Source organism: Branchiostoma lanceolatum, chromosome 7, assembly GCF_035083965.1.
Source record: "Branchiostoma lanceolatum isolate klBraLanc5 chromosome 7, klBraLanc5.hap2, whole genome shotgun sequence".
NCBI classification, from domain to species: domain Eukaryota; kingdom Metazoa; phylum Chordata; class Leptocardii; order Amphioxiformes; family Branchiostomatidae; genus Branchiostoma; species Branchiostoma lanceolatum.
Window position 1 is genome coordinate 21361931 of NC_089728.1, and position 12124 is coordinate 21374054.

The 12124-nt window shown below is 42.1% G+C and overlaps 1 protein-coding gene across 1 annotated transcript; it reads right to left on the reverse strand.

Moving 5' to 3' along the window:
• Positions 1-21: 21 nt before the first annotated feature.
• LOC136438716 (failed axon connections homolog) lies at positions 22-8346 on the reverse strand. The gene is made up of 5 exons (XM_066433628.1): positions 8127-8346; positions 3112-3278; positions 2805-2971; positions 1533-1741; positions 22-991 (listed from the first exon to the last, which is right to left on the reverse strand). Exons 1-5 carry the CDS (start codon positions 8344-8346, stop codon positions 777-779), a joined length of 978 nt encoding a protein of 325 aa, XP_066289725.1. The 3' UTR covers positions 22-776.
• Positions 8347-12124: the final 3778 nt, after the last annotated feature.

A 12124-nucleotide genomic window follows, 5' to 3' on the forward strand; every position in this document is an offset into this window, starting at 1 on the left:
TAGATCTATTTTTCATTTGTGTTGTAAAACGACGTATGTACAAGGACATAGAAGAGTGAAATTTACTCAGGCGGTTTACCTATTTATCATATTATCTATAACCAAATGTATCGTGAAAGCATATCTGTGTTGGTAGTAATCATAGTACAGTGTACAACTGGTCAATAAAGTCACGTGTCTGTAACTCTCGCGAGTTTACGTTTGGCAGTGATTGGTCATTATTGATCCTGAAGAAGGCGACAGTGGTCGTTGAAAATTTGATCCGTGAATACTTAAGTGTACTATAACCAAATGTATCAATCGTCAATTACATATTTCCTTCTTTCAACATTCATTTGTTTATTAGTCGTTCAACCCTTGTATATAATAACTGCTGAGCGTTATTCCTTGTTTATTCTAAGATTATTATCATAACATATGGATTTCATGTCAATCTATACAGGAGACTATCATACAACCAACAGCTACAACCTCACAGGTGTAATTCTTATTTTCAGATCGAGGAATAGACCTCATTTTGAATTTTCCGGCACCTTGCACCAAAACGGGGCTGCAATTGGTGACCCCACTTATAAGCCTGTATAACAGTATAGGTATGCCACCTTCGACGGCAGCTTTTGCTTCTCTAAGGTGAACTACCGACGTTGACATACCTATACTGTAACACAGACGTTTAAGTAGGGAGCACCAACTGCAGCCTCGTTTTGGTGCATGGTCCCAGGAAATTCAAAATGGCCGCTGTAATTGGCAATAGGTCTATTGGTTTGAAATTGCCTCTAAGATATAGGTACAGTTTTGCTAGTCAGCTCGTCCCAGTCTGGCCAGTATCGGTTCTTCATGCGGTTGACGTAGGCCTGTAGGTTGGGACAGTCCACAGTGACAAGCCTCTCCATGTAGGAGCCTGGGAAAGCAAAACAAACCTCCGACAGCTGACCGAACGCTGCTGCATCCGCCTCAGTAGGCTCATCGCCCATCAGGTAAGGTTTAGCGCCTGGACAAAAAATATCATGGAAATCCGTCGTTCCTTTGTTCAGTTATTCTCTTTACAAGATTTTCACAATACCGCCCCTGCAAGCTTACACCACTTCTTTATAACATCACAAGCTATCTGCCATCAAAAAATTAAGACCATGGCCAAAAGATACAAAAACGTAAGTTCTGCTGCAGTACCAAGGTCACATACCAGGGGGCCAAATATTGACCTTGCATTTCGGCTTAACAACACCCGCCCACATACCAAATATCATCACAATCCATCCAGAGGTTCTTAAGGTATGGTGACCAAACTGACACATTCAAACAGACATACCCAGAACAATACATCTGTTTTCATGGAGGTACAGACTTGGTGCCCTTCCTGATGTGAGTGCAGTCAAGTCTTTCGCAGCTTGTACCTTCTATGCAAGACTGGTGTATTGCACTAAAGGCCGTTTGATTTACTGGTCATGTGAAACAAATAGTTTAACAAATGAACTGGTGATAACAGGCAGGTTATTCAAGGGTTTCAGTCAAAATATAAGAGTAATATCTACCCAGAAAAGTTGACACAGCCTTGATATCTTTCTCCACGATGCCTTCAATTTCGTCCCTGGAGTGGCGCCCGATGCCGTGAGCCCACATGTTCTCTCTGATCGTGCTCCTGACAGGCCGCAGGAGGCCTAGGATCTTGACGATCCAGGAAACCTCTAACACTTCATGCACCGTGTCAAAGTTATCTATCCACCTGTATCGGGCGCCGCCCCTACACAGCAAAAACATACAATGGTTCAGAGTCTTGCAATTATCAGCAAATAAACATCGTCTTAAGCCCCTGTCACACTTGTGCGTATATACAAGTCCGCATGGGCTGCGTATCAACATGTTTTTGGTTTAGGTTAAGTTTGCAGCCGAGTAAGTGATTTCTTAGGTTCGATAACCAGGCTGCACAACGGTGGGTCAAAGTAGAAAACAACTTTTTCCCCGCAATCCTTTTTAACCCAAAAAATGTTAATGCGCAACTCACGCGCACTTGAATATACGCACAAGTGTGACAGTGCCCTAAAAGGCAGCATTTCAAGTTTTCAGTGATATATTACAGTACCATATCTTCACTCGAGTCAGGTGAACATGAGTACCTGGCTTTGGTTAGGGACGTTCTCTCGGACAGGACGTAAAGCCGGAGGCTCCCAGTGTTTGAGGACAGCCTCAAACCAAAAGGTCCATCCCGGTATGGGCCCTGTCACACTTGAGCGTATACGCGTTGCGTGTAATTTGCGTATGGACAAAATTCAACACGCAGTCGTACGCACGACAGTTGTCGAATTATTCGAAATGCGTGGCTCACATTTCATTATTCATATGTTAGGTGTGACTCACACATACATTAAAATAATCGAAAAATATCTATATAACGTATGACTTGCTTATTAGCGTAATTTCGTTCGTACCCTTAACTATCATGCCTACTGGGCCGTATTGTGCGTATGCCAGCGTACAGAAAACTTAAACAAATCGATTGAGATGCATGTGAGAAGCGTATTGTGCATGTGTAAAAAATGTCAATGCGCAACTGACAGGCAACGGCTATACGCACAAGTGTGACAGGGGCTTATGATTGGATCAAACCTCACCATTTCGGGTACAGACCCGGTGTACTATGCCTAAAGGCGGTTTACTGGTCATGTGAGACAAACAAGCGAACAATACATGAGGATACTGTATGTAGGCCCTTAAAGGCAACCAAAGAAATATTAGGGCCCCAAAAAATGGAAATGAGGAGAGAGAGTGCCATTCTCTACTGAACAACCCTGGTAACATGTGCGTACCAGTACGTGTTCTCCTCCCCCATCTTAGTGAAGGCCCTGCTGACAGCCTTGTCTGCATCACTCAGGGACTGGTTCAGGTCCACGCCTTTCTCCCTGTTCAGGAACTCTATGATGAGACCTGAGTCTCCCATAGCTTCACCGTTGTACTCTATCCACGGGATCTTCCCCTGTGGATGCAACATTTCAGAAGTCAAGTTCAACTACAATATTGTCAGGAGGACAACAGGCTTGCACATAGATGTCGTGGTGTGCAAACTGACGAAACTTAAAGTGTAAAGAAAAAAAGACGCTCTGCGTACACACAAACCTTTGGGCCGATACTCCAATCATACATGGGCTCGTACGGAATATCAGCCATACGTAGATATGTCTCCAGTTTCATACCAAACGGAGTCAGGCATGGGATCGCCTTGACGGGTGGCGGTGCATGGTAGTACACTTTTCCTAGGAAGAAAATGAGAGGGTGATTAATGGCTGTTTAACTTCATAACTGTTTATTCAAATTGCATAGCAGCCATGACATCGCTGAATTGCACAATAAGTTACAAATTCATGTAAACATTAAACATTCATTACATATTAAAAATAGCATAGACGGTTACAGTTAAAATTATTTAGTTCGTGGGTTTGTCCGTTAGGTGTCAGAGGCATTCAAAACACGGCATTTACAGATCCTGATTACTGAGGCTTATTGCCTGAAATTGGAAAAGAGTTTTTCAGTCTCTCAGTTCTGAACTTTGGTGTGGAGAAGTGGTGTTGGTTCCTCAGGGACCGTCGGGTGTTCTGGTGTCTGTCGTTCGGAACCATGGAGTGCAGGGGGTGGCTGACACTCCGCATTTGCATAAAGAGTGTTTTTGCTGCTGACTCCCGTCTGTCCTTAAGAGTGGGGAGGGGGTTGTCTGGATGCTGTTGCTGTAGATTATCTTCATTGCCCTCCTCTGTACCGCTTCAAGAGTGTTGTTCTGCTTTGTGTTGCAGCCTACGTATACTACATTTGCGTATTCTAACACTGGCCGTATCAGAGTAGTGTAGACTGTTTCCAGGTCCTCCGGTGGCATCCCGCCCTTCTTAAGCATGCGGAGAAAGTGGAGACGAGTTGAGCCTTTCTTTGCATGTGAGTAATTTGGCTGTCCCAGCCAAGACTGCGGTGTAGTATGAAACCCAGGTATGTGGCACACTCAACAACCGGGACTTCTTTGCCTCCAAGGATGAGCGGAGGTGGAGCAGGAGGGTTTTTTGAGAAACACATTCTCAACTCGTAAGACTTGTCACCGTTCATTATCATATTGTTCTTGTCTGCCCATGTGTCTAGTTGTGTGGCTTCTTCTTGCATGGTTGTGTCGCTTTCAACAGTGTCACATGTAAGCGTTTTAGACAGTCCGATGTCATCTGCATAACCGATGTTGCTTGTTGTCGCATGTACAGTTGCTCTAGACGACATGTACATGGCTGTTGATTAAAGGCTTTGTAAATTCCTCTTCCGTCAATCAAGAGAAACAAGATTTCACACAGTTATTCAGTATTTAGAGACAAAAAAAATTGCTAAGTTTCGTGTCTCTTAAGCGACGGAAAAGTGGTCTACAGAAACCATTAATCAATATAACTGGTACTCAGGACCCCGACAACCGCTCTGAATTCAACTCATACCTCACTCCACTCTAGCAACGAAAAAAGAAAAACTGATTGAATTTCAGAGATAGAAATAAACAAGTGGCTTATAGAGAAATGCATTTTGATATATGCAAAATTTTAGTCTCCCACAATAGCTATAATTGGGTCAGAGAAATGTTTAATTGCACCGTAATTGAGCCTCCATTGTACTGCCATTCATCTCTGACGGAGTTCCAAGGGTGTGATCAGCTTGAACCCAACTCAGTCTCTCATCAAAATTTGAACAACAAACTGAGATATGTCAGTCTCAAGAAGATATATGTCTTTACATTTGTGACAAATTTCAACTCATTTGATGAAAACAGAGCCTGTTATGAAGCAACTTGCAAACAAGAGTTCCACGACCTCATATCTCGATGAACAATACTATTTATGCAAATGACTTACACATTTGCATAATATATGCTTGGTCATAAACACCTTTATCTAACTTACACATGTAGCAATATTGACAGTCCTATAATGATGAATTATGGTGTTTTTGCATTAATCATGCAAATCAGGAATTTATTTGCATAATTGGTATCTGTTGATGCTCCACTTTCAGTAAACTACATATGTTACATGTATTTGAGTCTGATAATGGAAAACACTGCAGATATAGATTTCCTCATTAGCTATGCAAATTAAGTCACAATGAGCATAATTTGCACTTCATTATATATATCTCTGTCTAAGCTACCTGCATACTAAGTATCCTATTGACAGTCCTATAATTTTCAAATTAGATGAGATATTGTGTTTTGCATTAATTATGCAAATTAGGAATTTATTTGCATAATTGGTATCTGTTGAAGATCCACTTTCAATAAACTATATATGTTACATGTATTTGAGTCTGATAATGGAAAACACTGCAAAATATAGATTTTCCTCATTAGCTATGCAAATCAAGTCACAATTAGCATAATTTGCACTTCATTGTGTATATCTCTATCTAAGCTACCTACATACTAGATATCATGGAAATCCGTTGTTCCTTTGTTCAGTTATTTACCTTAGAAGATTTCCACAAAAACGCCCCTGTAGTTCCAGAGGAAGCTGCTAGGGAGCCCAAACCTACACCACTTCTTTATAACATCACAAGCTATCCGCCACACAAAAATCAAGACCACAGCACGTCCAGGTCAATAGATACAAAAATTGAAGTTCTGCTGCAGTACCAAGGTCACATACCAGGGGGCACAAAATTGACCTTGAATTTCGGCTTCACAACACCCGCCCACATACCAAATATCATTGTAATCCATCAAGAGGCTCTTGAGTTATGCTGACTGGAGTGGTGCGGAAACACAGACAGACAGACAACCAGACACACCCAAAACTATATCTCCATTTTTCATGGAGACAAATATACTGACTCACCCTCGTATTAAAGGAAAAGATACTGCCTCCCAAGAAGAGGTCAACCCCAGTGGTAATGTTGGTAGAAAAATCTGATAATTCAAACAAGATTGGCAACATAAAAAGATATTGCCATGGCGACGGTGGTCTCTGTTAACGTTTTCGTTTTTATCCCACATGCAAATAAGGACCTCGCATAATCTCGGCATAAATCATGTCAGTCGATCACCGGCCTTCTCACCAAAATAACACAAGTTGTCCAATGTATAAAAATCTTGTTTTCACAAAAAAATATCGTACCATTTCCTCATAAATTATGTAAATGAGGCCCTCTATGCAAGATTTGTGTCTAATAGTGGCCACATTTACTTAACTTCCAAATGGTGCAAAAATCAAATCCCCATCATTTACCGATATGGATTTATAGTATTTTGTCATTAATTATGCAAATTAAGTATCAATTGGCATAATTGATATCTATCGATATTTATCTCTTTCTCAGTTACATATGGCATGTGTTTGAGAGTCCTATAATAGAATGCAGCTGATTTATTTACTGTCCTCATTAATTATGCAAATCAGATATTGATTTGCATAATTGGCATATGATTATGTAAATCATCACTTAAGCTACACAAACCAAAAATTATGATGATCCGTCATCCCCTTCTTGCGTTATTCTCTTTCAAAGTTTGAGTCAAAATCAGCTCCTGCAGTTCAAAAAAAGCCGCTAGGGGGTCCAAATCTACAGGACATATTTTCCTAACAAAGAGCTATCCACCACTTAAAAATCATGACTATAGCATGTTAAGAAGACGAGATTTGAAAAGTGAAAAAAAATCCAAGTGACCCAAAATGCAATCATTACAAGGTCTCCCACAGACCTACGCACCTACAAAATATGAAGACAAAACATCCAGGCATTCTTGAGTTATCGTCCCATGGACTTTCACATTCCTGTACAATTCCTAGAATTCTTGCAATCTGCACAAAATATATAGTAAAAATTTGGCTCGCCCCTGAGGCGTCGCCAAAAAGGCAATAAGCCTTCCGACGAGCAAGGGCGTCTTCTGATTACTACCTGGGTCCCTACACTTGCTACTCTTTTTGGCGGAGTAGCAACAGTTGGGAACAGAGTGCGTTAATAGAGGACCAAAGCTAACAAGGCTGGACTCCAGGCAACCCAGTAGTAATCGGTTGGCATCCATGCTACTTTCGGACTAGCTTGGGTGCCATCCTATTACGACCGGGGCTCGATAGTAGCTACCCACCCAGGCTAGTGTCGGACATGAGTGCAAATAAAGATTAAAGGAAAACCAAGCAATATTAGGGCCCATATTTTGAAAGTCAATTCATGTAGTCATTTCTATACATGATTAGTTCAAACAACACAATAACATTGTATAGTGGCGTCAATCATGCACTGATGTGATGTATTGGTATGTGAGAACTCACTGAAAATCGTCGCCGTGGTTTTTGTAGGCGGAATCATCGTACGGCATGGGTTTTGCGTGGTTTAAAAATGCTCAAAATATGAAATTATTACGCAAATGTACTAAATAGTGTTAGTAAATGTCACTACCATAAAGATTTCAGCCTTTTTAAAAATTTCCATATTTTCGGCCCAAATATTGCTTTGGTTGCCTTTAACTGATCAGATCACGCCCCCTGCTAATGGATCTTTGGGGATCAAAGTCCGGGAGCGTGCAGATAATCAGTGACTTACATAAACACGCCCTACATAAATGTTTGTTTGTATTGAATACCTGGTAAACTGCGCGATGGCATTATATACCAGTTTCGTACTGGAGAGTACAAGGTGCATGCCAAATAACAGTTACTCAAGCAACTGGATATGATTTTGGAAATGGTCAGACGTTTCAAGTAGCAGACGTCGGAGTCACTGACGAAAAGTAGTGAATGCTACTTGAAACGTCTGACCGTTTCCAAAATCATATCCAGTTGCTTGAGGATCCTTGAGTAACTGTTATTTGGCGTATCGTATTACCTGGATGTGAAACCTTCCGCGACGTACAAGCTGCATGCTTTGCAAAACAGATTTGCTATTTTTTATCCGCTCATACCGGGAAGGACATCTTCTCTCTCCGATAAGTGTAATGGGTTCTTTACGTGCTCGATAGGAACGTCTTTAACCGAAGCTAGGTACTCATTCTTGAAGTGGGAAAATTCGCCGTAAAGGCGCCGCATTTCACAAGGGAACGACGTATAGACGGGCCTCTGGGTCCTGTCCCAAACCCTGCCATTTCGCCACGCCGCCGCCCCAGTGTCATTCAACAGTAGCCTTACCTGGCGTAAACTCTGCCCTTAACTTGACCTTGTTCGTCCTTTGTCCACCCCATAAGTTCCGCAGCACCGTTCCGACAAACAGCACAGAGACGGCGACGAGGACAGCCTGACCCGGGGAGAGCTGGGCGGGGTCCGTGAACACTGGCAGCAGGGCTGAAGCTTGGAGGGTCTCGTACAGGGCAGCTAGCGCTCCCTGGGCATTTCCCAGGAACTCCGACATTTTCACTAAACCTTGAAGCGCGTATCCTAGGTTTGAATTACTTTTAAAAGTACTGAAATTACTGCAAAAAGTAACTGGTAGGTAAGGACAGGACCGTGTCTGTACGACTGGCATGTGACTGCCATGTGACTATGGGTTTACTTAGCCCGCCTCTCAGGACACCCTTCCCACACAGAGGGTTCTTCGCTTACTACTCTCCCACTCTGAAGAACCAGCCATCTCATCTTATCATCTAATCAACAACTAGAGTTCCACGACCTCATACCTTCGCCAAATGATTTTAACCTTTATGACTGACGTATTAAAAGTGTTTCTCGTCAATTATAAATCATACCAGTTGATCGTCTTCTCCACCCAAATAACAGAGGTTGTCCAAAGTAAGAGCTTAGCAAAGAAGGTTATGCTCACAAGTATCGTCAATTATGCAAATGAGGTCTTTATTAGCATAATTTGATTCAACGATGTTGACATTCACATAACTTCCAAATGTCACAAGTATGAAATTGCCGTCATTAACCCGTATTTTATAATAGTTGTCTCATTAATTATGCAAATAAGGTCTTCATTTGCATATTTTCTATCTATCAACATTCCTCTCTTTCTCAGTTACAAATGTCACATATTCTAATAGTCATACCATGGATTACAGCGAGTTTTTAGAATCTCCTCATTAATTATGCAAATTAGAATCTGATGTGCATAATTGTCATCTAATCATTCGAAGCATCACGTAAGCTATATACATACCAAAAATCTTCCCCAGTTACATGTGTCACATGTTTGAGAGTCCTATCCTGGAATTTGGCAGATGTACAAACTTTTCTCATTAATTATGCAAATTAGATACTAATTTGCATAATAAGTATCTAATCATGTACATCATCACTCAAGCTATCTACTTACCAAAAATCATGACCATTCACCATGCCCTTCTTGAGTAATTCCCTTTCAAATTCTGAAGCAAAACCTGCTCCTGCAGTTCCAAATAAGCACTAACTCTCTGTCCAAAGACCTATCTTCCACTCAAAAATTAGTTCCATAGCATGTCCAGAACACGAGATATCCAAACAGGAAGTTCCGCTGCAGTACCGTGACAAGCCACTAGGGTACCCAAAATCTAATCATTTTCAGGTCTCATGAAGATCTACCCACCTACCAAATATCAAGACAATCCATCCAGGCCTTTCTTCAGTTATTCTGCTTCTTTACATACACACACACACACAAACGCTACCCTCTGCATAACCTTCTCGGCGAAGGTAATAAACAATTCCAATCGTGGAGTATCCGCCTTGCGTATCGGCGTGGAACTGCACACTAGTCGCGATCGGCCTTATTGTTTCGTATCCTGGCATCCAAACCTATTTAGCTCCCGAGTCTCCGCAAAATTCCGGAGAGGAGTAGACTTTGATTTTAGTAAGGAAATGATAAAGATGATGGAGAATGAAGACGACCACACTGGATCGAGCTTTTATTAACAGTGACCTTTATCCATTGTCAGCGATTCAGATTCAGTTTCATTCCTTATAACATTGCATGTGACATTTCATAGAAATCATTTACAAAGGGGCTCATGATTGGTAAAAGTCACTATTTGAAATATTGACTATAACATTACGAATTTGAAATAACTTGCACGAACAGATTAAAAATAAGGCACCAAGTTAAGTTTCACTTTTTCACAATTTCAACAACTTGACAGTTCGAACAGTAGAGTTATGTTAGTGGCTCAATTGTCATCCGTTGAGCAGTACAGTGAAAACTTGCGGTATTAACAGTCAGTGTACATGTGGTAGAGCAGTTTTAATGATCGAGGAATAAAGGAGAGTTCATGTCTCTTGGATTTACTCCTTGTCAGTGCCCGGTAGCGGCCTTCACGACGCAGGTTGAAGAAATTGACCTAAGGACTTCCCGGAGTATGTTGTGTAATGTTCTCAGCGTGGCAGCGTCACGTCTGCTGGACAGTGAAGGCAGGGAGTCCACAGGAATTTCGATGAGTCCCAGCAGTATATCGCAATTGGTTGATAAGATAACATGGAACAAGGACATGATAATGTCCTTGCATAAAGCTTGGCCTACAGGAGCCTCGGTACCCACAAGTGACCTCAAGTTCGATACTTAGTCTAGAACGTTGCATTGGATGAAGTAGATAAGTCGTTTTTTCGCCATTCCAAGCGGCACATTGGCGGTGATAGGGCGGCAAGCTTGCTTATGTGCGCGGCACGTTGGCGGTAATTATTCGCAAGTTGCCGCTAACGTGCCCCAGTCTAATGAGATTTTAACGCTGTGGGATTTTACCGCTGCCGAAAGGATTACCTTCTTGGCGAAGGTAATTAACCCAGTTCTTGATGAGTTGCGGTCAGAAAGAAACTTACGGGAGCTAAGGAAGCTCGCAGCGAATCGGACAAAGTGGAAGGGACTGAAGGAAGACTGAATGCGGCTGCAGGATGTTTCAACTACTGCAGCAGCAGAAAACAGTGGACTACTACTACTTGATGAGTACTGCATGTAACGAGGGAGCTTCGGACGTAAGCCTCAAGCGTCAAACCTCTGCACGTAAAAGAACCCAACACACTTATCGAGTGACGCTTGTCCAAAAACGCGAGCCGCGTGGAGAAGCCGCATTGCACTACCACTAGCTACTTGCAAAAGCATTATGCTTCACCTCAATTGAAGATGACTGCTTTACCCTTTTTTACATGTAACTTTACGTGTATTAAAGGGGTGCGGAGCAAGGATACCGATATCCTTACTTTCTTTCATTTAGATAATTACATCTCATCGTGTATCGCGGGCCGGTTTCACCTTGCATGAAAGGATCAGACTCACCATGACATCCTTTCAATACCACCTCAGCCACCCCCACTGGGCTCCGATGGTATAGCCCAAATAAAAGGTTCATCGTACATTGAGTCATTGACCTATCCTCCAATTTAAGCAGAGGTTCGGCTGTCAGTTTTCTTTTTGACGTCTTTTAAGGTATTTTTATAGGGTTTTCTATTTTGTCAAGTTTTCTTGTTTTCTGTCAGCCAGCCAGTTTGGCAAAACAAGCAGGAGCCGAACCTCTACTTGGAGAGAATCGATATATCATTGACCCACATTAACCGATTATCAAACGACCGGTGACTGACCTTCAACCCTCCGACTGTGACCGACCTTTTCTCTGTTGACTTAACTCTTGCATCAGCACTTTGAAGGTACAAAGATCATAGAGCAGTGTCTACTTGAAATAAGCTAGTTTTTTTAACACTAGGGGTGAACGGAAGGTCGTCCGTTGTTAAGCTTAACAATGCGTCAGTTGATGTTGATCTAGTACGGAATTCCAGACGCTGATATGTCATCCAACCGGAGTGTAGTTCATCTACTCTCCAAGCAGAGGAGGGGTTCCGGCTGGTTTTTGACGTGTTTTTATGCGTTTTTGTCGGGCTTTCTACTTTGTCATGTTTTTTTTCTCTATCGTGGGGTTTATAGAGAAAGAACAAACATGACAAAGTAGAAAGCCCAACAAAAACGCATGCAAACACGTCAAAAAACAGCAGGAACCCCTCCTCTGCTTGGAGAGTAAGTTCATCTTGATAAGCGCACCGAGAACTTAGAAAAATAATCACCCCCAACCGTAGCTGTACTCTTTTGCCGACATATTGTCCACCATTAGAATCGGCCATCATTGCAGTAAGGCCTAAGAAAAAAAGGGTTTCCGACCCTAGCAAAACCTGCCGACCCAAGCCTTTTTGGGGAGTCCGCCGCTGGCAAGGGACATAAAATTTTCCATCTGCCA

Excerpts from the sequence above, each read along its gene's own strand:
- LOC136438716 (XM_066433628.1), bottom strand. The coding sequence starts at position 8,346 with ATGTCGGAGTTCCTGGGAAATGCCCAGGGAGCGCTAGCTGCCCTGTAC. Across the intron at positions 3,279-8,126 it reads AAGGGCAGAGTTTACGCCAG|CCATTAATCACCCTCTCATT; the intron begins GTAAGGCTACTG and ends GAAGTTAAACAG. Across the intron at positions 1,742-2,804 it reads GGGGAGGAGAACACGTACTG|GGGCGGCGCCCGATACAGGT; the intron begins GTACGCACATGT and ends TTTGCTGTGTAG.